General features: G+C 44.4%; 1 protein-coding gene across 4 annotated transcripts in view; it reads left to right on the top strand.

Moving 5' to 3' along the window:
- Window positions 1–27631, top strand: part of LOC126536002 (putative fatty acyl-CoA reductase CG5065) — a 95343-nt gene that overhangs the window by 11401 nt on the left and 56311 nt on the right. For all 4 annotated transcript variants that reach the window (XM_055073482.2, XM_050182887.3, XM_055073481.2 and 1 more), the window contains exons 7-12: window positions 2160–2337; window positions 9469–9513; window positions 13279–13397; window positions 17489–17782; window positions 24721–24850; window positions 25382–25509. In XM_055073482.2, the coding sequence (XP_054929457.1) occupies window positions 2160–2337; window positions 9469–9513; window positions 13279–13397; window positions 17489–17782; window positions 24721–24850; window positions 25382–25509 (894 nt within the window). The remainder of the gene's footprint in view (window positions 1–2159; window positions 2338–9468; window positions 9514–13278; window positions 13398–17488; window positions 17783–24720; window positions 24851–25381; window positions 25510–27631) is intronic.

Consider the following 27631-nt stretch of genomic DNA (forward strand, 5'->3'; position numbering starts at 1 on the left):
TCGTCAGAGTGAATTCCCAAACTGCTTGGGGTGGTCTATCATGCTGGAAATATTATTGCGAGCTTACGATGCACCATATGTGATGTGTGCGTTTATTCTGAGCCGTGATTCGGCGACAAAACATTGCAGCGGGCATTGCTGACGCTATGCTACGCGAACTGGCAAGACTGCAGGCTTGCAAAAAAAAAAAGTGAAATGGAACGAAAAAAAGGAAACCCATCAAATTCTTGCAAATAAGTTTGTGAAAACACAAAACCAAAAAATATAAATCTTGTGCTATTTAAAACCAGTCGTATTTATTTAAAACGATGAATGAAGCATTTTTGTATCTTTCCTGCCTCGATTGTCTTCTCGTCCCAGGGTTGTAATATTTTCGATAAATGCATTGTTTCTTTTTTAACAGCAACTGATTCGTTTTAAGCTCGGAAAACGAGTAGTAAATGTACCATGTACATGTAAACCAGTGCAAAAGTTATGCCGAGCTTCTCTTTCTTTTGTCCTGTGCAGTGCAGCTAAAAAGCGGACGACGCACAGCATTGTAGAAGGCACGGGCTTATTTTTCTTTTGTGATCTGGCATGTGCTGTAGCATCCCAATCACGAAAGCTCTACCAAACCAGTCATCAAAATACTAAAGTCTTTATTTATACATTTATACCGAGAATTACACATTTTAGAAGCATGGTTTCTTGAGTGGGACTATTTTAGTTGTGGAGGCAATCGGCTGTCGTGCTTCGGTCATCTGGGCGGGGCCGAAGTTGTACCCGACTATAGAATATTGGCTACCCCTATTTGCTTTCCAATCCACACTGCTGTATTTCTGTCTCTTAATCGATGCAGATGTACCAGTAGGGTGCAAAATAGAATTCTAAAATATCTAACGAAACAGATGAGCTACATGCTGAGCAGACTGTATGACCTTACTCATTCAGTGTGGCTTTCCTTCCAGACTTCCCCGTGAAATGAGCACCAGTTCAAATCATCTTTAGTTGGCCCGCATATACACAAACGCATAACACCTTTATAAAACATTCGTAATGCATTGTATAGCGCAAAACGATTTTCATTTTCTTGTAGCCTAGTTACACTTATGCCACCAAACGCATCCGCACTCTAAAGACGCCAACACTGAAACAGATTGCTTAGGCTTGAATTGCAGGGCTAAGCACAAGCAAATGCAAATATGGCTGTGTGGTTTCCACTGAAAACTCGCATCCTGCTAAACTTGGCAACTTCATTTGAAATTAGTGTTTTGGCGCAGGTTGGCACAGCTCGATGGTTTAGCACAAGATGGTCCAAATTGGCGCAGCACTTCGATTCCTGCATCATTGAGTTCTGCTACCCAAACTTTTTCACAACACAATTATAAATATAACAGGAAACTTGCAGGAGCCAATGACTTAAATCTGCAGTTGTTTGTTGTAATTTCAGATTTCTGGAAATCCCACAAAAGAACACATGATTTTGATGTCTTCACATCTCAGTGTTTGCCAGCACACAATGCTTGCACAATTCAAATTCCAATGCAAAGCATCCAGGTAACAGGGATGTGCAGTAAGCCTGCAGCATAAGTTGCAATAATCCATGAGACACAATATATATTACCACAGGCCCTCATTACAGTTAGTGATAATCAGTGTTGAAAATTCCACGAAGGCCAGAAACCTATTGCTGAACTGCAAGCCAACCTTCTTGTTTGTCTTAAAGGGACTGACAATTGGCCAGAATGTGCTGCGAAATGTTGATTGAAATGAAATGACCATCATTTATAGTGATAGAATCCAGCATGCTGTTTGCGATTGAAGTAAGAATTGTAATTTTAAATTGGCAAAGAAAGTCTCAACAACCAGTAAGTGGCGAGGCCTGGCAGTGAAATCTTGGTACATCGAATGTAGTCTATGAGATTACTTTACGTAAGTTGGCTGTTATTAGGGCTATGCCTAACATATTTTGTCCCATCGCTCATTTTGTGGTCCTTTTCAAGTTTCTTGGTTAGCCTCCAAGTTGCTGCCCCATGTGTTAGTACCGATAAAATGCAATGATTGTATACTTTTCATTCTCTTGAAAAGGCTTGTGCATCTCAGTGTTGTTAATCTGTGGGCTTATTGAGGTCAAGGCTGCATAACCTACAGGCATGTTGTGATTTCCTTTGCCTGCCTAGATGGATGGAAGAGGGCATGCTGGCTGCATTGACTCCACAGCTGCTTCGTGCAAAACCCAACACCTATGTTCTGGCTAAATTCTTGAGTGAGTCCCTGGTTGCTGAAGAAGGTGGGGACCTACCTGTGGCCATTGTGCGACCATCCATTGTGGCTGCATCATGGAAAGAGCCCTTCCCTGTGAGTGGTCTCAAGCTCTCTGCCTTGTTCTGTAGCTCAAGGGCAGAAGTTTCCAGACTGCTTTCTATGGACAGCCTTTAAATAAGTAATGTGGTGAGGGTGCTGCATGTAGGTACCCTTATAAACACAGACATAACTCCTTGACAGGTGACACACCTTTTTTTTTTTACATTGCTGTGCTACAGCTGTGAATGAAAAGAAGGTACTAACACACTTGCTGATCCTGTAAACTGGCACGTATTACTCCTGGTCTATCAACGGGAAGATGTGAAGCAAGCTGAAGAAGCTGCTGGAAGTAGTAACAGACTTGAGATCAATGTTAAGTGTAATTAACCCATTAACTGTAATAGCATGAATAGGTCACCCATGTTCTGAAGCACACATACGAGTCCAATCACCTGCCGGGGTGGTGTAGTGACTTTGGCATTGCGCTGCTAAGCCGGAGGGTGCAGGATTGAATCCTGGCCATGGCGGCCGCATTTCGATGGGGGCGAAATGCAAAAATGTTCATGTACCCTGCACTGGGTGCATGTTAAAGAACTCCAGGTGGTTGGAATTAATCGGGAGTCCCTGACTGTGGCTTGTCTCATAATCACATCGTGGTTTTGGCATGTAACACCTCAAAATTGAACTTTTTTTTTTTTTCAGTCCAAGGTCAATATTAATCCCAAGTCTGCTTTGTTAGTCATAGCCACAATGTAGGCCTAAGATGCATGAATTATGTAATAAAGTGAAGCTTTCTTTGTCTGTTCTTGTTTTTCGTCGTGCCTGTCTTGCACGACCATTGCAGCATGGCCAGAGGGTGCTTTTGACTAGCGCTAGACCCAGCTCTACATGCGTAGTTGCAAGCAGCAGCAGAAGCCATCGACAAAATGCCACCAAAATGTGCTCTCATTGTCGTAGAAATCAGGCACAAAAGAAATGACTAGCAGAACAGGCACGTCTTCATTATGCTGTGAGAAGTGCATGTGCGCATACATTGATGTGTACGTGTTTGTGTGCATGTATGTGCCGTTACACATGTACAGAGAGAAAACAAATATTAAAGCAAAGTCTAATTTAATCAAATACAGTGGAACCCCGATTATACGACTTTCTTGGGACAGCAAAAAAGCGCCGTAAAATGCAGGCATCGTAAAATCCGAACATAGACCCGCAGTGGTTGCTCAGTGGCTATGGTGTTGGGCTGCTGAGCACGAGGTCGTGGGATTGAATCCTGGCCATAGCGGGCGCATTTTTATGGGGGCGAAATGCAAAAACACCCGTGTATTTAGATTTAGGCGCACGTTAAAGAACCTCAGGTGGTCAAAATTTCCGGAGTCCTCCACTACGGCGTGCATCATAATCACAAAGTGGTTTCGGCATGTAAAATCCCATAATTTAAATCCGAACATACATTATGCCTCTAAATATACTACTTGTATTGCTCGACGGATTCACGAGAAACTTCAATGTAAACTACTAACATACTCTGCAGGGCTTGGAAACCCAAATTACCAAAAATGTAAGTGCGAAAAGAATTAATGCTGCAGTACAGGTACCAATCATGCTTTATTCAAACGAACCTTTACGGCACTCCACTGCCCACTGCCGCGATTCCCGCCAGCCGGCGCGAACTTTAAAAAAAAGTCGGTAAGTTTTTTTTGGACCTTCTTTGATCCGTGAACCAAGAGCTTTCGCTCGAGTTGGGCAACGTCCAAAAGGAGGTCCTCTGTGGCGTTGCATGAACTGATAGAGTTCTGGATGCTGTCTATGTGCCGTAGCACCTCTGTGAACGTGGTAGGCACAGGAACGGCATCTGTGGCATCGTCGTTGTCCTCATCTGATGTCGCAGCGGTGGCGGCACTAGGCAAAGCCTCCTCAATGGCGTCATCCAGCAACACCTCGCCGCAGATTGCAACGTTGTCGGCAACCTCCACATACTCAAGGTCGTTGTGAGGTTTAAACCCTCGAAATCATCGTCGGCAAAGCTTGCATCGGCCTCTAGCGGCATCGAGGTTGTTGCGTCCCCAGCAGAGGAGGCAGTCTCTTGCTTAAAGCCACAGTGCTTGAACGAGTTAGCGATTGTGCTTCATGACACTGCGTTCCACCAACTGGCAATAAAATGCATGGCGTCGAGCACAGTGATCTTTTTTTCCCGACTCGCTGCACTCCATAGCCGCCAGCCGACGCTGCACTAACCGCTTCCAGTACCCTTGCTTGATGCACTTAATGATGCCGGTATCCAGCGGCTGCAGCCGGCTTGTGCAATTGGGCGGATAAAAAACAACCTTTATGTTCCTCAGGCTGGACGTATCGGGTGGGTGGCACAGTGCATTGTCCACGAAAAGCAATATTTTCCTTGCCTCAGCACCCATTTTGTTATTTATCCAGCTGCTGCAAAAAATTTCTGAAGAGCGAAAACGTCATCCACGCCTTTTTGTTGAAGTTGTAGCTGCACGGCAGCGTCTTCAAGTTCTTAAAGCACCGTGGCTTTGCAAACTTTCCAACAACGAGCACAGGCAGCCTCTTGGAACCATCCTCGTTAGCACAGAATAGTGCCATCACATGCTCTTCGCTACGCTTGCCACCATGACAGCTGTCACCCTTATAAGCAAGGGTTTGCTCGGGCTGCATATGGTAAAAAATACTGCTCTCATCGGCATTGAAAACGTTTCAGGGATTGTATGCAGCAATCATCTCTGGCAGCAACTCCATCCACTCGTTCACCGTCGAAATGTCCACGGAAGTGCTTTCTCCGCAGGAGTGGCTGTACACAATCCTGTTTAAATTTTTAAAGTGATCCAGCCACCTGTTCGATGCCTGAAAGTCGTCGATGCCCAGACGCAATGCCACAAGGTCCGCTTTTCCTTTAGAATGGCGCTGTCGACGTTGATCGCATAGCTCCGTGCTTGATGCAGCCACTTGACGAGAACTTTTTCCAACTTCTCATGCTGTCCTTCTTTTTCTGCTTTCCGCTTGAGCCCAAGCTTGTTGGCATTCTGCAATATCATTGGTTTGTTTGCCAGGATCGTCTTAAGCAAAGATTAAAGGGTATCTTAAGGTCTCGGGCAATGCTAGCTTTCGTGGCTCCATGCCGCTTTTCCGCTTCCTCGATAATCAGCTTATCGCCGAGTGACAAAACTGTCCGCATTCAGGACATTGTGCGTCGCATTGCTCGACACAACTCAAAACCTCCGCTGAACGCTGGTCGCTAGGATTACGACGAAGAACACGTGCGATAAACCTAGGCTTCTCCGCGCTACCTTGTCGGCGATCTGCTGCTGGGAAACTGGAAGGAGAGAAACGTTTCCACAACGTGACGAAAGGTGACGCCGCCGAGAAGAGAGGGAGAAAGTGTTGGGGAGCAGAAAAGGTGCTATTTCAGCAGAGCCGGTGTCACGGGCAGCTGCTGGTGGGGGGTAGAGAAACGCTTCCCCATCGCCACGAGAGACGACGCCACTGAGAAGAGGAGAAAGTGATTGTGGAGAAGATAAGGTGCTATTTCAGCACAGCGATCGTCGTGGGCGGCCGCTGGTGGAGGAGAGAGAAACGAACGATGAGACGAGGCAAGGAAGAAAGCTGCGCCAGAGTGAACCGGTCGAGCGGTGTCAAGCACTCTACATGCAGAGAGACGGAGCGAGGAAAGAGACCCGCGGCACTTTTCTTTCGTCCGCCGTTCCATCCCGCACTTCGCGAGGGTCATCATATAACGCGGGTCTGGCGTAAAATTGCGTCGGATAACGGGTTTTTAATGCATTGCTTCCATGGGGACTTCGCCGGGACTGCGCTAATCCGTCTCAAAACCCGGGTCATCCCAAAACCGGGGGACGTATAACCGGGGCTACACTATATAGGCCTAAACACAACTGCAACACTAACATTTGCATGCAAGTTTGCATATTCATCTACGAAAGCTTTTCTGTACGATTTCCACAGGTGTTTATGGAATCTGCTGAAATTTGTATTGCATTAAGACATAATTAGCTCAGATTCAAAACTTAATTAAATTCTGGGGCTTTTACATGCCACAACAATGATCTGATTAGTATTATGCACACCATAGTGTGAGACTCCGGATTAACATCAACCACCTGGGATTCTTTAATGTGCAGCTATTGCATGGTACAGTAGCATTTTTGCATTTTGCCCCCATTGAAATGTAGCCTCGTGGTTAGCAGTGACCCGTGACCTCGTCCTTAGCAGCGTGATGCCAAAGCCATGGTGGGTGTTAGCTCAGATTTCAGCCAAAGAATTGTGAACTATCTGAATGTGCAATAATTATATTGACGAAGAAAACTATAAAGAAATGCTTACTGCATCAGTATGCTTTAGTTTAGTGAGGAAATGCTGCCCTTGTTTGTATTTAGCATATCTGCACAGAAACTGATTTTCATCACCTAGTGCAAATTATGCAACTTCCTGGGATAACTCTCACAAAACAGAACATTGAGTGCCTCACAGCTTCCTTCACAGCGCAGCAGTGCCAGCATCTTGATGAGATCCAAAATAGGCGTCCTTTTATGTGCCAAATGCACGTCCTGACTATTTAGCACCAGTGAGCTAGCCCAAAACTACTAATCGTCAATCAGTATCTAGTTGGCATGTAGAACTATAGCTCCTGGGCTTGCCCAAATTTACCAGTGCACAACCAAATAGTATCTCCCAATTAACAAAGTCTTTGATGCCATTGAGTAATGCATACATGTACCAGGACATAGTGACAAGCCTGAATTACCTAATTTATTTAAATCAACAAGGGTAAAATGTTTTACTGTACAGTCAATTTATTATTTCGACCTGGATGGGACCGATGAAATTGATAAATTATCTGGCGGGTCGAATTAAACACGATGCAGAAAAAAACTCCAACATGCCGCTGATTTATCTGGCAGTATTTGCCCAATTCTAATGCATCCCCATACCTGCCAACCCTCCCGATTCGCCTCGGAGACTCCAGATTTTCGACTGACCTTTCCGATTGTACGATCACTGTCTTATATCTCCCGAAAAGTGGTCTCTGTTCGCGCAATAATGGTTCTTGCGAAACCACCACCATGGAATCTACAGCCACATTGTGATCGTCAGCACCACCAAAAACGGCCGCACTAGCACCATCGGTATGACCGACTGAGCAGCCGACTACTGTGCCTAGTAAGCCGACCAAAGCCAGAGCCAATGTAGCTCTTGCATTTCATGCATGCCTTCATCCATGGTGCATCTTATTGCTGCTGCATGTGTGTATGATTAGTGTTGGCTAGGCCGTGTGTGTGCGGTGCACCGTGTGAAGTTACAATCCTCGTGTGCTTGACGCCATGGCGCTATCGAAGCCCAAGAAAAGGTATTTGCAGAAGTTCTTGCGATCTTATACTTCTGAATTTCCGCGCTTTTTGACATCAAGAATAGAACATTTTGCAGTTTGTACAACGTGTGGATGAGACGTCAGCATGTCTCACGGTGGCAAAGACGACTTCAAGCTGCACGTTTCCATGGCAAAGCATCAAAGCTATGTTCGCACTGCTGAGCAGCAAGACAACATAGTGAACTTTCTCCGGAACAACTGGGACGACAGTGTCATACGTGTGGAGTGCCTGTTTACGGGATTCCTCTTCGAGCACAACCTACCCCTTAGTGTCGGCGACCACATTGGGCCTCTTTTACGGAAAATGTTCCCAAAATGCAGCGAGGCGAAGTGTTATGGATGTGGACACAACTCTGAAGAATGCGGAGGTGGCCATCCTGAAATTTATTTCACAGGCATCGCTCTAGAGTCTGTTTCTTTATTCAGAGTTTCCCTCAGCTGCTGCCCCGAGATTCCAGTGAATCTGCTGAAGACTCTTTAGATGCTCTCGAAGCTGAGTTTGCCACACTACAGGCGTACAGTCTTCAAGGGGACATTCTGAATGAAGGAAGGTGGGACGTGCAGTGGTCTATGGTTGGAAAAATGAAAAACACTGATGGAAAACATGTTTCACCAAGTTGCTAAGGTGATGCTCAATTTACTCGTGATACCGCATAGCAAGGCAGAGTGTGAGAGGATCTTTAGCATGGCACGAAAAACTAGGACTGAATTCCGCTCATCAATGTGCAACGCAACCCTCCAACACCTGCTGCTAGTGAAAGGCCGTCAGTCTGGACCATGTTTTGAGCAAAGCTACTCCGACAAATTTTTGAAGTGAGCAAAGTCTGCTACTGCAAGGTCCCTGCAAAAGGATTCATCGAACACTGCCTGAAAGTTTGAACGAACATCCCCCCCCCCCCCCCCTTGACGCAAATAAAGTTTCCTGATTTTTTTATCTCGCCAGGTTGGAAGGTATGCATCCCCGAATGAAATGTGCGCCCACTTTCTATGTGTCCAAAGTAGAAAAACTAGCGTAAAAATGACCCTTAAGCTCCTAAGCAAAGTAGAAATCTAACGTGCACCTGATTTTTTAGACAGAAATGTTGCATAAGGGCAGCTGGTTTCTCGGTCAGCTTCGTCACAGTACATTTGCCTTGTGCATTAAAGCGTATGAACGGTGCAAAGGTGGTTTTGGTATAGTGTCCGATTGCACCAAGCAAGCAATTTTTGGCCCAACTTTACTGAAAGAAAAAGATGCGCGCATTAGAACCGGGTAAATACCGTAACCAGAAATTGTGAGCTACAAATATTGCTTGAAATTCTTGGTACAGGTTGAAAATAGGCATTTTTGATGAGAGATGCGTGTTCAAAATATCCATTGTGTTTTAAGCTTCACTGAGACAGATGCTGCCGCTAAAAGCGTTGCTATTGAGGCCACCATAAAGATCAGGCGTGTGCATGCTGACTTATCAAATTCGAATTATCCAGCGAGGGCAATTTTAGGATCGGAAGTTTAGGCCCATAGAAATTCAGGGGCTCTAGCCGGGACCTTTGGTTAGAATTGAATGAACAGAAAAATCAAATTAACCGGAGTCGAAATAACAGAAGCCTACTGTATTATGAATGTGTCGGAGCAACGCATTACTTTTCCTGTGATACAGTACCTGCAAGGAATTGCAAGAACTGTACTGCAAAGCACTTGCAGCTTGCCTGTAAGTGCTTGGCACAAGCACTTGCCTTGAATGATGTGCTTGCCACAAGCACATCATTCTTTCCTTGGTTTTATATACAATTTTTCTCTCTCTTTTCAGGGCTGGGTTGATGCATTAAATGGATCTACAAGTCTGCTGGCATCTGTAAGATATCTTTCTCTGCATGTTTGTTTTAAAAAGGAAAGTGTAATACAGTCAGTAGGAATTTGGGCTTGCTGGTACTTAAGCTTTGTATTGAGTAGCACAGGGCAAAAACAGACATAATTAGAACACACAACAGCCCTATACGCTTTGTGTTGTCATATATCCTTGTGTCCGTCTTCACCATATGCTACTCAATAGGAAAAACAGTCATTTGCACCAATGAAATTGCTTAGTCACTTGCACTGGAACATTTCAGATTTTCTCAATGGATTTCGTTGTCTTTCACTGTATTTATAGTTCACTGGGGTACTTGTTTTTCACCCTTAAAGGGAAACTAAAGAAAAACCCTAAATCAGATTAGACTGATAAAGTATTCGTTGAAAATTATATTTTCGTTAATTTTACAGTAATAGGTTAATTATTAAAAAAATGGTCAGTTTCATTTTCTAATTTCTCGCAGGAGTTCCAGCACCAGTATGTCAGTGTGGTGTCATGGATTTCAAAGTACTTTTTCATATTTGGGCCACATTGGCTCAGTAAATGTTCCGGAAACTTGCCATGCTCAATGTCTTCTTTAGAACACAATGTAGCCAATGTTTATTGTTAAACAATTAACTAGGCCCAACAAACGCTGTTAAAATCCATGATGTCACGGCAAACTGCTGCAAGAACGTCAAGGTGGTGTCGCAACCAGTCTTTCCTTCTTGCGCCTCTTCTTGCTGCAAGAGTGGCATTTTTGGTATTATAAACGGGTAATCTACTAATACAGGTGAAATCGTTTTTCTCTTTAATGTTTAAGCTTGAAAAGCCTACCGGAGGTAAAGGTTGAGCAGGTGTGTTTTCGCCTACATTGTATTGTTATTCTCTTCTGTATGTAGTGTGAGTGAGCTTTGCATGTTTGACATCATTTCTTTTCATGACCAGGTGAGTGGGGTGCCGTGGTTGGTCTACACACACCATCTGACTGATATACATAGATTTGGGTTTAGCTGTTTCTATGGAAGGCATATCTCAGTGCAGAAATGTTTATGGCAATAGTGTGAATAGAATTTCTTGCATGTACACTTGGAAATCACATTCCACTCACCGTTCAGAAATGCATGGATGTGTTGCAGATTAGCAATGCCACTGTATGCTATTCCATCTGTACCTTAGGTACATAAACCATAAATATTTTGCCAGCAAACTGATGGATAGCAAACTCTTTTCTGCCTTAGTTGTTAACAACTGAAATATTTCCATTGCATACTATCCATGGTAGTGTTAGAATGTGCTGACCTCATTAAACCAGCCACACATAGGCTTTATTTAGTTACTGCATCACAACTACCATATATACCTCCCCTGCATGCACATGCACTTTGGTGCTACCAACCTTACAGGCATACAGACACTCAGGCACAGAACACAGCATGCATGCAGCAATAGCAAAACAAACAGCACATTACTAAAATTTTTTAACAAGATGTGTTGGCTTTTAAGACCCATATTGAGCAGGCAGAATGCAGGAAAGCAAGAAGCTCAGGTATTCACTTGTGTTCGGTGCTGTGGTCTCCAGCATCACTAGTCTCCCATTTGCGATCTCCTTGGAAGTTGCAATTTCAGCTGCTTGCACTTTGGTCAGTTTCTTGCAGTTCGCCACTGCAAGCCTTTAAAGGATATGGATGGTCACTTTTTGCGCATCCTCTCCTTTAGCTTGGGTCCATGTAATGAACAGGATTGATGGTGTTAATTCAGTTGGCATTCTTACTTTCTGGTATCTGTGCCGGTGCCTGTTTTTCTTTGACACCAGTTCTGATCACTGGGTGTGTCATTGGGCATGTGCTACTCTAGCTATGTTCCACTGGGTGTATGCCACTTTTCAGTCATCTTTGACGCCAACTTCCGTCACTGGTTATGTGCTACCGGGTATGTGCTGCCATTCAATGACAAAACAAAAAATGTCTAACTTTTCTCCAATGGGTATGAGGGAAGAATTTGGCAATTCAGTGCGTCACTACATTGCTTCAATGCGAATCTCAGTAATGTCGACATTCATTGTGACATGGGTTCTGCCAGAACTTTTGCAACTGATAATATATGGTGAAATTGGTAATTTTTTTTTGCTACAGGCAGGTTATATTTCCGAAAATTCATTTAGAAACTCTGGTAGGACGACATAGCACAGTAGCTTGGATTAAGGTCAGCACAAACAGAGAGCAGCAGCTGAGCTGTTGTCGTCGCCTTCGAGACACAAAGCACCCGTAATGGTGTATCTGTGCAGTGCTGCAATATGGCGCAGACAAGCAGGAAAGAGATGCAAGAAAGGAACCAAAGAAGCAGCTGATGTGCTGCATGCCCATTGGTCTGCTAGCAGCACTGGTAGCAACCAACAGCTCACTGCGATATTGCTTTAATACAAAAACAAAGTGTTCACCATATGCTAATTATGTTGCAAGCACTTTAGGTAAAAATAAATGATCCCTGTAGCTTTTTGTGTTTTAAAGCACTCTCCTTTTACCATCCGCGAACTAGTTGAAGGTCATTTTAACAGCCAATTGCAACGTCTGCAACGAACAATGCAAGGGTGCCACATTCTATCCCGGCTAGGATACCAAATACCAAGAAACCCACAACAGAAAAACCGCACACTTCTTCCGCTTAGCATTCCCAACAAAATTCACGTGGCCCCAATTCCCCGGAATATGCACCCTGACCGTCATAAAGGTCGACGAAAGGCAAGAGCGCAAGCCCTGGCTCGCCTATTTGGCGATGACAAATCAAACACTCCAGTCCTATACACCGACGTGGCCCGCTACCCACAGAAACGTGCCCTATGTCTAGTCGTACTAGATAGTGCAGACATTCTGAGAGCTTCGGCCACGCTCAACACTGTGGACAGTGGCACGGGGGAAGAGGCTGCTATTGCCCTAGCCATCGTACACGCTTCAACCATGCCGGCGCTGGATGGACCTATCACAGTGGTCACTGATTCTCAGACCGCCTGCAGGACTTTGGCACAAGGGAGGGTGACAACCTACACACACCGCATCCTTACATCATTACACCCCACAGCGTTACACAGGGTGCGTATCGTCTGGACACCTGGGCTCTCCTCTCTCCATGGCAATGAACGCACTAATGCGGTAGCCCGAGAGCTCGCTAACCCGGCGCCATCGGAAGAGCTGTCCAACCCAGACAACGCACCGACAGAACCACTGAACTACACTGAAACTTTACAGTATTACAGAGATACCAGGAGACACTTCCCTCCACCACATGATTCACTTAATTGAGAAGATGCCGTCACGTGGCGACAGCTTCAAACTAATTCATTTCCCTGCCTCTTTTATCTTCACCTCTTCCACCCCACACAATATCCCTCATACTGTCTCTATTGTGGAGCAAAGCCCACATTATATCATTGCACCTGGGAGTGCCCACACCCTCCGGGCTACTCCCCTATTCCTTCACCTTCCCCTTCCTCCTGGGAGACTGCGCTGACCAGCTGAGACCCGTAAGAGCAGCGACGGCTGATCTGGCGGGCACGCGGAGTGGCGCGAGCCAATGGGGCCCTGAACTAAGGGCTCCACCCTGCGAGGAAGTCGCCCAAACTCATGATAAATAAATGTTTTCTCTCTCTCTCTCTCTCCTTTTGCGTCTTGTTCAAACTTGCCATTTCGTAAATGTTGCTTACTCTATCATGCACAGTAAGAAAAAAAGTGTTGCTTTATGATGGGCATGCTTTGAAAAGGGGGATTTGAATGGCTCCAACTTTTCTTGCAGTGTGCATCTGGTGTGATGACAACCATAGTGACCGATGTCAAAGGCATTGCTGACATTGTGCCTGTGGACATTGTAGCCAACCTGTTGATTGTGGTTGCCTGCCAAACTGCAGCTAAAAGGTGATTTACGTTACCCATTATTTAGGCTTAGTGTAGAAGTAAGTACTGTAAAAATTTCTGTAGACATTGTGAACTTAACCTTGGTGTCATATTATCATGTTCGCACTTCATCACTCAAGCTGCTGGCATTTCCAAATCTTCTGGTCTTTGAGAGAAAGATTAGCTTTAACAGAATACTGTCGTAAGCCTTGTGTCCCTGTCCACTCGTTCACATGCACCTCCTTCCTTGCCCCCAAATAATGCAAGGCCCATCATTGAATGTTCAGACTAAAAAGATGGTATAAATGATTAAACATTGTGCATTACACACGTAAAAAGAAAGAAACATGGGAAGTTTAAGTGAGCCTGCTTGCTTTTAAAGAGCTCCTTATCAGGTTTCATTGCAAATTTTGTTATACACTCGGAATGTGCAGGGCATCAGCTAGGGAGTGTCCTACCGCAATAATTTTTCAAATTGGTGCATTATTAGAGTAGATTGGTGAAATTGAAATATTCTGTTGACTTGCTGCCAGGGGGGAAGCTTCACAACCAATGCTGACATTCTCCCCTTTTGTGCCTGAACTAGTGTCCGCCAGCGACTTTTCTTCCCTGTTTTCTTCCACTACAGAGCCAAGAGACAACCTCATGTTGACTATACGCTTACATCGCTGTTCCTTTTTTTTGCTGCATGATGCACTCCCAGCGGTGGTTACAGGTTCTGTATCGGACAATTTATAGAGGCCTCGTGCTATAATTGGTGACATTGCAGGCAGCATGTTTTGTGTAGAGGCATTTGTGCATGTAATACCTTTGCCACAAGGGCAAAAAAACGACATTCGTTCGCTATTGTCTTAAGTTTCCTAATAACATTTTTTTTGGTGGAGCTGCCGCACGTCCAAATATAATGCCATTTGATATGGTGGTGTCGATGATGGCATCTTCTGAAGTGAGCAATCTTAAAGTACTAAATAACAAGTAAATATGCATTTACAAGTTCACTTTGCACCTTCATGAATAGTGAATCATAAAAGCGAGCATACTATAGCGCTATTAGCTTCAGTTTGTTGCCGCCCTTTACAACGTTGCAACCGACCATAGTAACTTCAGCCATTCAAAGTCAAATCCAAAGTTCAAAATCAAAGTGGTGCTTTGCCCGTCGAAGCCATTCCAACACTGCCCTGACAAAGTTTACCAAGTACAACTCCTTGCAGGAGCGTTGTAGTTGAAAGCTATGTATAAATTATTTTTTATATGGTAGACTTTCATGTACATCAATTGTAATGCACTATGCAAGCTATGGACTCGAGGGCTTGCATTTCTCAGTCAAATGAGATCTTGTGAATGCACGAGGTAACGAATGACATTAAGGCAAATTACATTAGGTCTGTCCATGTGGAATCACCCAAATGACATTAAAATTTAAGGCATTAGCGAATTGTCATTTTCTATGCCCGGGTGGCACGGGTATGACCTTGACTCTGCCAAGCAAAGGTCCCTTGAGAGGAGTGTGTTGGCTTCTGTCTGAAAATTTCAACTATTTTCATGCCAAGGTGCCACTTGATACTTTGTAGACACGATTGCCATTGAAAGATCTATGTGCTGTGTTTGTCTGTTTGCAATATTCAAACATGGTGAAGAACCCTCTAAGTTTAATGTCACTTACGGTCAGGCCCCTATCAAATCCTGTACAGTAAAGGCTCATTAATTTGGATCTCATAGGACTGGGAAAAATGTCCGAATTATCCGAATGCTGAATTAAAGAATTAACAGGAAAAGCAACATTAAAATCAAGTACGAGAAGCATACCTTTATTTACTGGAGTATATTGCAATAGTTGTCTGCTTTTTCGCACAGATTCCGGCTGACATCACAATTTTTCTTAACTCTTCCAAGTGTCCAACAGCCCGCAAACTATCGGGAGTGCTTAGGCAAACATCCTCCAATATCAAAAGTGCCTCCGTGACTTCCCGTGAGGTGCGATGAGGTCGTGGCTGCACCTCCTCACATGACTCTTCGTCTGAATCATGGTCTTCCCGGGCGCCCGTGACAACATTAATAATTTCATCGGTCAGGAGACCAGTCGTGGCAACACAATCGTCAATCGCGACATAATCTGAAGGGTCACATATGTGGGAAGGACAGCATCGAAGGTCGGGCAGTCATAATCAGGGGACTCGGCTGACACCTCGTCGGCTACTGCCGCATCCTCGGGCCTCACAAGACCGCTGTGCCGAAAACAGTTGGCGATGACTTGCAGAGGTGTATTTTTTCATGCGTGAGCAATAATGTGCACGGTGCCAAGTAAGTCCACTTCATACAGCTTTCCACATTCGCTGTAGCGGGCTCTTTCGGTACTTCGACTTCAAGTAATGAATGATGCCCTGGTCCATCGGCTGAAGGGCACATGTAGTGTTGGGCGGCAAAAAAATTGCTTTGACGCTCTTCAGTTCGACTGTACAGTTATGTGCACTGCAGCTCTCAACAACCATAATTATCTTGCGGTCCTTAGATATGAAGTGCCGGTCTAACTGCTGCAGCCAGCCTCGAAAAATGTCCGAGGTCATTCAAGCCTTCCTAAGAAGTTCGCTCTGTACTTGACAGGAAGGCTTTTGATGTTTTTAAAACAACGTGGCTTATGTGCCTTCCCGATAACAACAAGTGGCAAGTGCTCCGTGCCAGTCATATTGGCGGCAAAAAGCACTGTTATCCTTTGCTTACACTTCTTGCCACTAATGGACGGGTCCCCTTTGAAAGTCACTGTCTTGTCGGGCAGAACTCTGAAAAATAGAGCAGTTTCATCTGCATTGAACATGTCACTTGGTTCATATGCGGTGATGTGCTCAAACAGCTTCACATTTTTCCACTGGGTCGTCATGCTTTCGTCAACGCTGGCCTTTTCGCTGCACACACTTCTGAAGACGAGTTCGTGTCTCCCGAAACCTCGCGAGCCACCCTTCTGAAGCTCTGAATGATTCAATGTTCATCATTGCAGCGTACTTCTCACCTTGTGCCATGATGAGACGTCTGCTCAAAGGCAGATGCGCGTTGCGACAGTCAGTAACCCACTGGAGCAAAGCTTCTTTGACCTGGGGATGAGCTGCGGTTTGCAACCGCTTTCTTGATGCATGAAACTTCTCGCTTTCGAAGGCTTGAAGAATCTGTTAATTTTTCACGTATGTTTCCAATGTGCTCTGCTTCTCATTGTACTTGCTCATAATGTGCTGTCGCGATTCGCCGTTCTTCAAAGCCTGCAAAATTTCCACTTTAGTCGCCAAGTTCTTGGCTTCGTACTTCTGCCGCTTTGCCGGCGTTGCCATCACTGTAGCGCACGATGGTGGTGGCATGCAAAACACGGCCACAATGAAAAAAGAGAACTCCGCAAGAAGAGATGATGCCGACTCGACAACACAAGGGAAAATGGTGTCGAAGGCGCAGTAGAGTGAAGAAAGAAGACACCGATATTCGGTGATGCTATGATCGCCCACACTAATTGATGACAATGGCGATGCCTCTGTTTTCGGTTTCCCTCCAGTGGTGCCAGCGCTGCTTTACCACATTTTTGTGCAGAGGCATCCATCAGCATTTGTCTGAATTAAGCAATGGGGGGCCGAATTCTGACAAATTAACGAAGGTTTGGTCCCATAGACTAACACGCCTTTTGGCCGGGACCACTAGAGCCATCCAAATTATCAGAATTTCCAAATTAACGAGTGTCGAATTAACGAGCTTTTACTGTATAATGAAGTTGTACTTGCTTTGGGGATACAGGACATTTGTGCGAGTTAGTGTGCGTCCATGATTGGAAAATTGTGAAGGCACCTGAACAGAAAAGGAAGTTATGGTACATGGCACTGATTAGGAACTTTTACATATTCCTTCTCGACTAGCAGCTACAACTACTCTTAGTCGCATGTGAGGGAGGTGGGTTCTATTTTATTTACTTGCCTAGTTGTCTGAAGTTCTTTGTTGCATTGGTAGACAGCACATTTTCTTGATGTCTCCCTAAAGAAACTCAATTTTAGCCTTCGGCTATACACAACACTAGCTGTCTGCCTGAATTGCTGTCCCTTGAGGTGTGTGGTTTGTGGCTGCAAGTCTTTAAAATTCTTTAGGGCACGGCAGAGAGAGTTGGAAGCAGCCACGGAGAAGCACTGGGAAACTGTCGAGGCTCAACCACCGGCCGTGTACAACTGCGTCACAGGCTCGCTGAACAAGCTGGTAGTGGGGGATGTAAAACGGTACCTTGCCAAGTTCCTGCCTCAGTACCCATTCCAAGATACCCTGAGTTGCCCCCGTGTGGATATGACATCTAGCCGCCTTTACCAATCCATCATGGTGTTCTTCCGAAATTACCTGCCGGCTCTCGCTGTGGACCTATTGAGCCGTTGCACAGGCCGGAGACCACGGTAAGCATACTGGCAGACCTGTGCCATTATTTAACATGGCCTATGTTTGTCTCTATATTGAAACTTATTTGTGTTCTCATAATCTGACATGGTAAAACACATGATGGCCTCTCTGATAATGGGCCATCTTATGGCACTTTCAGTCTGGCACTCATTTCACAATTTGAGATGTAATAACTCTTGCTGAAATCATTCAAGAAAGAAGAGGTATACCCAGAGAGGAGGAGGTGGGTGCTTATGTAACATACTGCAGAGAATCACTCCCATGTGATTGTGATCCACCGGGGAGAGGTTTGTTGCAGGACATTTCAGCTGGTAATGGCAGCAGCCAGTCACTCAGAACAGTGCACCTCTTCTTTTTTTGACATTTATTTCTGCAGAAAGACATTTGCATTTGCTGTGTGATTTTGTACTATGAGATCATTTAGCATGCGAAAATAAAAATGTAGCGCACACTGAAGCTTTGCTTTTAAGAATAGAATGTAATAGGATTCAAAGATCCCTAATCGCTTCTCACACTTCCCAGCAACTGCAGCGTATGTAACCGTAATGGTTACTGGGAAACGCTTGTAGCGAATGCTATGCACGAAGGCAGGGCTTTCTGGTAGAAACACGGCCTCATGCATGGGCCGCGATGTGGCGGAGGCAAGTGCCATCTGGAATTGTTGTAAGGAAATGGGTGTGCCGTTCTGTGGCCTCCAAGATATTCATGCGCTGGCGCGCGCGCAAATGGCGGACACTGTGGCCCGTTTACGAATGGTAAAAACGCTGGAAAAGGGGTTTCTTTTGAGTTTTTGCGTAGCAGAATTATGTTTTCTTGTATATCCAAATTACAATCCAAGAGCTATCATGTCTGTAAGTTGTGTGTAACTTGTAGTTTACGATTTTTCTGCGTATTTTAGCTTGAGAAATTAAATTAGTTCAGTAACTTCCTTGCGCCACATGGAGGGCCTGGGTATGAGGGGTTCCAAAATCTTTTTGCTGATACAACGTTCGACACTCGATGCCAGACGCAGACGTGGGACATTGGACAATGGACACCGATGCCGGATTTCCTGTGACACAGGGCCCTTAACACTATCGCGTTAATACTGGCAAAACGGAGGCCTGAGAGAGTACATGAGATTATAATAAACCTGGTGGTGCAGGATCTTCGGGGCACCTAATGGGCATTAGGGGGGATCCTAGCTGGGACTAGTTCACGTTTCAGCTTCAGTGTCCCCGTGGCACCTTTGGTTTCCTGGATGCACTGGAAACATATTTACTTGCGCTGTCAGCTTGATTTGCACATGGCGCAAATGAAGGAAGAGGCTCGCCGACTAGAACATTCTGCAAAGAACCACTCCCGATTTGGTGGGATATGGTGATGATTATGATGCCATCATCGGCAGGACAGTAACTAGCACAATCTAGTAGCGGCTCGCGGAAACTAACCAGCGCTCAAGTGTGGCTTCTGAGGTGGCAGTGGCACACCGTTGCAATATCAAAGGCCATGCAGGCACGCTTAGCGCAACTATTTTGGGCTCTACAGGATCTACAGTAGGGGTGTAGTGCCTGCCTTGCACAAAGACAGGCGTTACACTAGTAAATACAGTATGTGAACCCTGAAATGAGGTACAATAAACCTAATTAATTTTGATTTCACAGACTGAAGAAAGATGTCTGAAATAACTGAATTCCGAATTATCGAGGTTACCAAGAGAACAATAAAGAAAGATGCCTAATACAGGGACAGAAGTGCTGGGCCAATTGTGCCAACCTGTGCCAAAACACTAATTTCGAACGAAGTGGCCAAATTTAGCAGCATGTGATGATTCAGTGGCAACCACACAGCCCATAGACATGTGTTTGCTAGCACATGTTTCTGCAATCCAAGCCTAAGCAATCCGTTTCAGCGTCAGCGTCTTTGGAGTGTGGGTTTCTTTGGTGGCATGATTGTAACTAGACGACAAAAAAAAATGAAAACAGTTTTGTGTTTTACAATGCATTATGAATGTTTTCTAGAAGTGCTATACATTTTCATATATGTGGACCAGCTAAAGATGATTTGAACTGGCACTCATTTCATGGGGCAGTCGGGAATGAATAAGGTTGTGCAGTCTTCTTAGTGTGTAGCTCATCAGTTTCATTATACATTTTAGCACTCGATATTGCGCCCTATTGGTACATCTGCGTCGATTAAGGGCGACTGTTGTGCGTGTGATGTTGTAAATCTATTTCACATGTGCACCACGTCCGCTTACTGGTATGATAGTGTGGCATGCCGACAAATGATCTGCTTGCGTTCATGAAAAATGGCAAATGCAATCGTCATTCAAGTTGGCACTCAGGCTACGCTATGTTCTGCCAGGTCACACCACACTACATCAGGCTCTTGCCACCGCAGAACTCAAGCCAAGAGTGTAAGGTTTCATATTTAGTCAACCTCGGTGGCCAAGTTGTGGTCGTAATTGAATGTTTGGTGAAACCACAAACCTCCGTAATAGCATTTGCGACAGTGATGTTTATGACACGACTTGCGCAAATCGAGTCCAAAAATTCTAATAAACCATTGTTCAGTGCTCGAAATATCGGTGGCCATTTTACACTGGCTTTATGATGCCTGTGGCGGAAGCGTGAATAATCGAGTATAATTGAACTTGTTCAAAGTATTGGTTGACGACACAGGCCGGAAAGCCGGTGAAAATTTTTTACCCTTTGTTGCTTTCAAAACATCTTTGAGCATTCTCTAGGCAACCATGTGAAATACTAGAAAACATGCAATGACCAGTACGTCACTTCACATTTATTCTTTGGAACTCTGCTGTCTTGACTGAAGGTCGCTGAGAATGAAAAAATACCAGAGGGCACTACAAGGACAGCGTTCACTGTACCTTGGTGGGTGTTGTTCATGGTAGCCACTGTGAATATTTCTCGTTCATTATGCACGAGTACATTTAAAACTGAATATATAAGCTTGCCTAATCGATAAGATGTCAATAAAAAGCTGTGGATGAGGTTGACAAATGGGCGATAATGGCATTTAAAAAAGAAAACTAGGATTCGTGAAGACTTTTGTTTAATGAGAAATGAAAGCCTGAAAATAAATGGAAAAGAACAAAAAAAAGAATGCTGTGACCATAACAATGCTTGTGTGCACCAAGAATTGCACCACTCTTACGCAAATCTCGTCAAACAGTGGCACTGGGAACGAGCAGTCGCCCTTCCTTCTCCCCGCGTCAGCACTCTTTAGCATACATCTTCGTTCCCTATCACATGCGAAATAGCACCATCTCGTAAGGGTTCGCTTTTCGAACTGTCACAAGACCATGACCTAGGGTTGCACATTTGTGATATACGCAATGCGCTGATCATGTACGTTTGTCCGAGACCACTTATATTGCTGGTGTGGGGACATGTTGCCATGTGGACTAAAAAAAAAAAGGCTTTTTTTTTTTGTCTGAGGAAAGAAAGGACCACACAAGACCTAGGTGTCTATAGGGTGTTTTTTGAGCTACACCAAATTTTTTATAGGTTACCTATGGCAGATGGCACGGTTCTAACCCTTGATCTAAATTACTCGATGAGGTGGCCATTAATTGCATAAGAAACCAAAATGTTCAATTGAATAATTAACGTAATTATGCCACTTAAAATTTTAATTAGTTACCTTGCGCCACATATTTCAACCTATGAGTTATAGCTGCCGAGTTTGCACGGCATGTCCACTTGGAACGAATTCTCTGGACAGCACCAGTTACAAGATTATAATTTTCAGTGTCCAACGAAATGCATTGTTGTTCACTTTCGTGCTTCAACAGCGGTTTCTTAATGTAGCTGGAACGCCAATACATTTCGTCAGGCACTTATATCTCGGAAATGGTGCTGTTAAGAGAATTTGTTCCAAGTGGATACGCCTTGCGAACTCGCCTACTATAATTAGTAGATTTAAATATGTGCAGTAAAGTAATTAATTAGAATATTAACTAATGTAATTATATTGTTCAACTTAAAATTTTTATTTCTCGTAGAAGTAATGGCCACCTCATACAGTAATTGAGATCAAGGGTTACAATTGTGCTATCTGCCATAGGCAATCTAAAAAATGTGGTGCAGCTAAACAAAACCCTCTACATGCGGTTATCGGTCATTTCTTGATGTCTTCCACAACCTTTGCTTTGGCACCTTATTGAATAAGTAAGGTAATAAATGTCCATTAAAATTAAATCTTAGCTTATTTATATTTATACATATTTATACAAGTACCTGCAGCACCACAAGGGCATTATTGCAGGGAGGGACAATTAAAGGAAAATGAACATGTGACAAAAACTTAAAACAGCTAAGCACAGGTGGTAAAAGTAACAAAATACGTAACATCGATGAGTCATCTCGACGGCAAAACGGTCTTCAGTGAACTGCGGTGCAAAATTGCAACACGGAAATGGAAAGGGTACACTATCGCATGAAGCGCAATGCCAGCCAAATGATATAAAGAAAACGGGATGATATTATACTACAGCGGACTGCGTGACAATAAAGAAAGAAACTCTGAACACGTTTTACATTCACCAGTGCTCTTGGGAAGCCTATTGCAGTGTGCGGAAGCATGCGGGAAAAATGAATTACGGTAGACATCAGTATGGCAGCGCATTTCAAGAACTTTTAGCTCGTGATCACATCGTTTAGAGATGAAGTGGGGAGGGAAAATGTACAAGTTCTTATTTATTCCTGTGAGATCAAAGTAAATTCGGAAAAAAAGTTCTACTTTTGCAGTTAATCGGCGGTGTGCTAGTGTTTTCCAACCAAGGTCCTCTTTAACTAATGTAATACTGCTATGGAAGTTATAATTACCAGAAACAAATCTTACAGCGCGGTTTTGGATGCGTTCAAGCTTTTCTATAGGTTTAGAGCTTTGAGGGCCCCATACCTGATACCTGCCTGAACAAAAAAAAAAAAAAAAAACAACTCGACTAGCCTAATGCGAGCCTATGAACGGAAAGCCCTCGGTTATATTTTTTTTCTTGGGCACATTTAGTTGGCACATCCGGTATGTAATTTTATGGAGGTTTCTGGGAAACCTGTATGGGCTTCCTTGTAGCTTCATGCTACCTACAGTCATTTTTCCATGTCATGAGTTCTGCCCACCTTGCAGGCTTCAGCAGGAACTGATTTGTCGTAACCTAATAGTGTTCTATAAAGTTAAATAAGGAACAACTTTTCTTCGTATGCCTGTATTTCACTCATGTTGACCTTTACCAAGCTGCTGCAAAATGTGTTTACTGCTCCAAAACGGGAAATTCGTGCTCCAAACCTGCTCCAAAGTGCAAAATTTGCTGCTCCCAGAGCTGCTCCAAAGCTTCCTTGGCCTCCTTCATCCCTGTTAACGCATCAGCCTGCCTGGTTTTTATTTACCGAATGGATTAGTAAATTCTGTCTCTACTTTGCACAAAAGCAGTTTGAAAGCTGAAATTCTCGTCTCATGACTGACTAGCGGTTGCAGTGGCGAAGGCATCACGGAGCCTTTTGCATTGCTGTCATGGCATGAAACCTATTATCTTTTATCTTCATCTAAGACATGCTTTTGCTACTGCACACATCTTCATTATTTTTTCGCCAGTGAGCTGGTCGGCAACAGATCATGCATCTTATTGCGATGTAGCCGGTGGATTTGATGCCAGTGTGTGGGCTGCAGTATTGGCTATGCATTGCACCCTGTCAGAACAAAACTATTCCTTGCTGTAATCGCTGCAAACAAAACCGTGGTCACAATCGATTCAATCATGGATGGATTGCGACCATGTAATTCTAAAGGCTTGGAGCTGCGTGCATTGAGTCAAAATAAAACTGTTTGCTGCATCTGCTGCGGATGAAACCATGATCACTGTCAACGCCACGATCATGAATGCTAACTACGCAGTTCTGAAGGCGAGCGGCCAACATGCACTCAATCAATACAAAACAACTGCTTCTCACAACCACTGCGGACGAAACCACTGTTGCCATCAGTGCAATCACTGATGGTGGCTATGTGGATCTGAAAGGCATGCAGCCAACGCACGTACAGAGTCAAAACGAAACTACTGATAGGCACAAATGCTCCAGGCGGAACCATAGTTGCTATTGACACGATCACTGATGGCAACCATGCAGTTCTAAAGGCTCACGCCCAACATGGTGTCGTGGGCAAGCTGCAAACACAAGAATAAGGACCATAAAGACAAACATGAAGCCCACATTCTTGTAATTTTCCGCTGATGAATGGTGATGCAGACTCCACCAATTCGTTTTCAGTTGAAAACTAGCACCCCTCTCACTCTGACGTTGCGCATTCGCGGCGCTCTATGCTTGCTGCGCTCCGAGGTTTGTCCAAATTAACTAGTGTGCAGCCAAATATGTACAAATTAACGAGAGCTTTATGCCATTAAACACTAATACATACGGTTTTATCCAATTTTCTGAATTGACGGGGGTCAAATTAACGAGGTTTTACTGTGTCTACTTATGATGATCTGTCAGCTGTAATTACCTGATTCAAGTTATACAGTCACAGGCTACCTAAGCTCATGCTGCTGATGTGAATGGGGTCACACGTACTTGCAAGTTAACATTCCTGGAAACTGCTAACTGTAGCATGATACCATTATTTTCTAAGAGCCCTGCGGGGTATATGAACCACCTGGACAGTCTCCGAAACATCAGCTTGCAGCATTCAATCAGTTCATTCATTAAAGAAATGGCTTATTGGTACTGGCTGCATTGGCCTTGCGTTTTACATATTTTGCATGGAAGTCCAGATATGACAACCACTTCCCACGTAATTATGTTTGCTATAAGTGGGCTGTACTGTCATGGATATTGTGCTTTTTTTTTTTTTGAACACAGAAGCTGGTTGGTCAGCTTAGAGTGACACTTAGTTGTAAGATGTGCCTTCAATGGGTCCTCTTATTTTGTACCAGCATGGTACGGTTCCTGGAGCAGTCCAAGAGTGCCATGGAAGCAGTGAGGTTCTTCACCACGCAGACGTGGGACTTCTCATCCAACAACATGCTGCTACTCCACAGTAGGCTCTCGCCCTTCGATAGGCAGGTCAGCAAACACCTCATACCAGTCAATTTCTTTTTTGTGATTTCTAATTTTGGACTTTTTTTTGCTTGTCTTCATCTTGCTGTGCAGAGAAAGGGACAGTGACTTATTTCTTTTTTATTTGCATTGCACCCCTTTGCTGTCAGCAATATTGAGGTGGTTCATGTTGGTATTTTTAATTAATTGCAGAAAGTTTGTAAGTCTAAAAAAGTCAAGGGGCCATGTCATTTGTGAAGAGATCCACTCATGTGCATTTGCTGAATTCTGGAATGGACCTATAGTGCATTTTTGACAGGGAAATAGCATTCACAGCATGTACACTTTGAAACTTGCTTTTACGTCTCAAATCATTTTCTATGGAATTGGCGCCCCCTGTATTTAATATTAGCCCAGAAAAGGCACTGCTTCTTATTTTTGAATGCTTGGTAATGGTGTGCCCCTGATGGTGAGATGGAGTCCTAAAATTTGGTTTGATCAGGTTTAAACAGTTGCAGTAATTTGCTTCATGTCTAATTTCGAATTTTCTGATTGCAGACATTTGACATAGACATTCGGAAGATTAACTGGGAGAGCTATTGGGAAAACTATCTTCTCGGTGTGAGACGCTACCTGTTTAAACAAGACCCTTCGACCATCCCGGAGTCTCGAAAACGACTGAAACGGTAGGTTAAATTTGATGTCAGTTTTATTTTACTCCTGTGAGAATTTTTATGTGCATCGCTTCTTTTGAATCCATTCTTGCTAACTCCTCTGTTTGACCTGTGGCGTTTCCTCCCCAGAGCCACTTGTCTCCTCTGCTGTGTTTACAACACTGTAAAGCTCTCATTGCAATTTTCATTCTCAATCTGCTTACTCATGCTACTCTAGACCCTTTTTATTGAGGGCGCTGCTATTTTGAGATAACAGTGCCTTCTATCATCCGGCACCATGCTGGTATGTAGGATCGTGCTAGAGCGTGCACCGTGAATGTGCTGTTGACGACGAGTGGCAAGTTTTTGTATTTTCCTGAGAGGTGTCAACAAGTTTTGGGGATTAGGAAACTGCTTAGTGTGTTGTTACTAAGCTTTTAGCTTAGAAATAGCCTCATTATCAAATGGTGGCTGGCCTAGAGGCGTTGCCACTGCTCTGCCCGCGATCGAAATAGGGGGCGAGTCAAGTCTGAACATTGTTTATATGTGACATACATGCAACATATTAATATTGTATGAGTAGCCTTGAACTCTATTATGGGGTGTCACTCAGGTTACAACAATCAGGGGTATCTCCATGTGCCATGCGGTGTACCGCACCAATGTATATCCCAATACAGGTAACTGCGAAGCTCCCAGGAAACATGATTAGCTAGCCTTCGTGCTCCTAAAAGCTCCTTCGTGCTCCCGTAGATGACTTGCTGGTACCAAAGTGAGAGACTGAGCGTGTGCCAGTGTTTTCACGTGATGGGCAGGCGAGTATTACGTTGAAGCTGCTGTTGTCGATAGCGCATGCCTCGCGCATTTTCTTGTTTACGTGGGATCTAGCGACTGGAAAACATATCGTACAATTGCACTTCGGCGATGTACTGAACGTTGGTGCCGAAAAATAATTTTTTCTCGGAATGTAACAGGAACGTGTCAACACGGTTCTACTGTATTAAAATCGCATATAAACAGACTGTTATAGTAAGGTTTTAAATACATGGTGTTCAATGACAAGAAGTTATGAAAATACTTTCATTTTATTGACATTCGTTATATCTAGGTTTAACTGTAATGCTTCACCTGCATACGGCTGCTGTATAGAGGCGAAGCTGACTTTCAGGAACCTGCATTATGCAACACGCCGTGATTTCTGAGCTTCGAAGCCAGTGGCAAGGATTACAAAGGTGTAGTCAGTGCCATTGCTGACAGCAGCGAATTGTTTCAGTGAAAAGCAGGGCATTGAACAGCATGAAGCTTGGTAGTGAACGTCGGAAGTAGCTAGGCATAGCATTGCTGCAGTGGTGGCTACGGTTGCTAGCAGGGGTGCTATAACGTAAGACTATTCCAAACTTTTCTGTTCCAATTCTGCAATCAGCCCTACGCGATTGGTTAAAAACTTTTTTGGACCACCCCCACTTCGCCTAGCTGTTGCGGGACGTCACGAAAACCGCGATAGCTCCCCATCTGATATGTGTGCACACTGATTATGCATGATTTGACCAAACAAAATCAAGATAGTTATTTCTGATTCGACGCCCTTTTGCCATTAGCCCTCGCCTATTGGTCAAAGGCTTTCGGGCTGCACCCACTTCACCTGCCTGTCAGACAACGTCTCAAAACCACAAGAACTCACCACGTCAAAATTACGTGTACACATTACAGATGCATTAATATGCTGAACAAAACTGAGTTTTTGTAGCAAGTATGTGACGCCCCCTCGGGCATAATCTTGGTTCGCCCGCCAAGCTCGGTGGCCTGCTAAAGCTCGGCAGGCAACATTGGTCGCCGAGCCACAATTATAGTGCCTAGAATATACTGGCTAGTGTGCTCAGCGCGAGCGGCGCGGTGGCCCCAGAGGTGATGCCTGGCGGCGGCGGCCGCATGGCGGCGCTGTGGTGCGAGAGGGTGTAGGGTGAGCGCGCGCAGCGGGGCGAGACGGTTTTGCGTCGCGCTGCTCAGAGTTGGAAAGTGTGCTGCGCGTAGCTTCGGCTCCCGTTTAATACTTTGCTTTACGTCTATTTCAGGGACTTAGGAATAATGTAACGTTTTAGCCTGCTTCGTACAGATTTCCGGAGATTGAAAGCTCAGTACGTAAACCACACGCTAA

Source organism: Dermacentor andersoni, chromosome 4 (genome assembly GCF_023375885.2).
Source record: "Dermacentor andersoni chromosome 4, qqDerAnde1_hic_scaffold, whole genome shotgun sequence".
In the NCBI taxonomy this organism is placed as follows: domain Eukaryota; kingdom Metazoa; phylum Arthropoda; class Arachnida; order Ixodida; family Ixodidae; genus Dermacentor; species Dermacentor andersoni.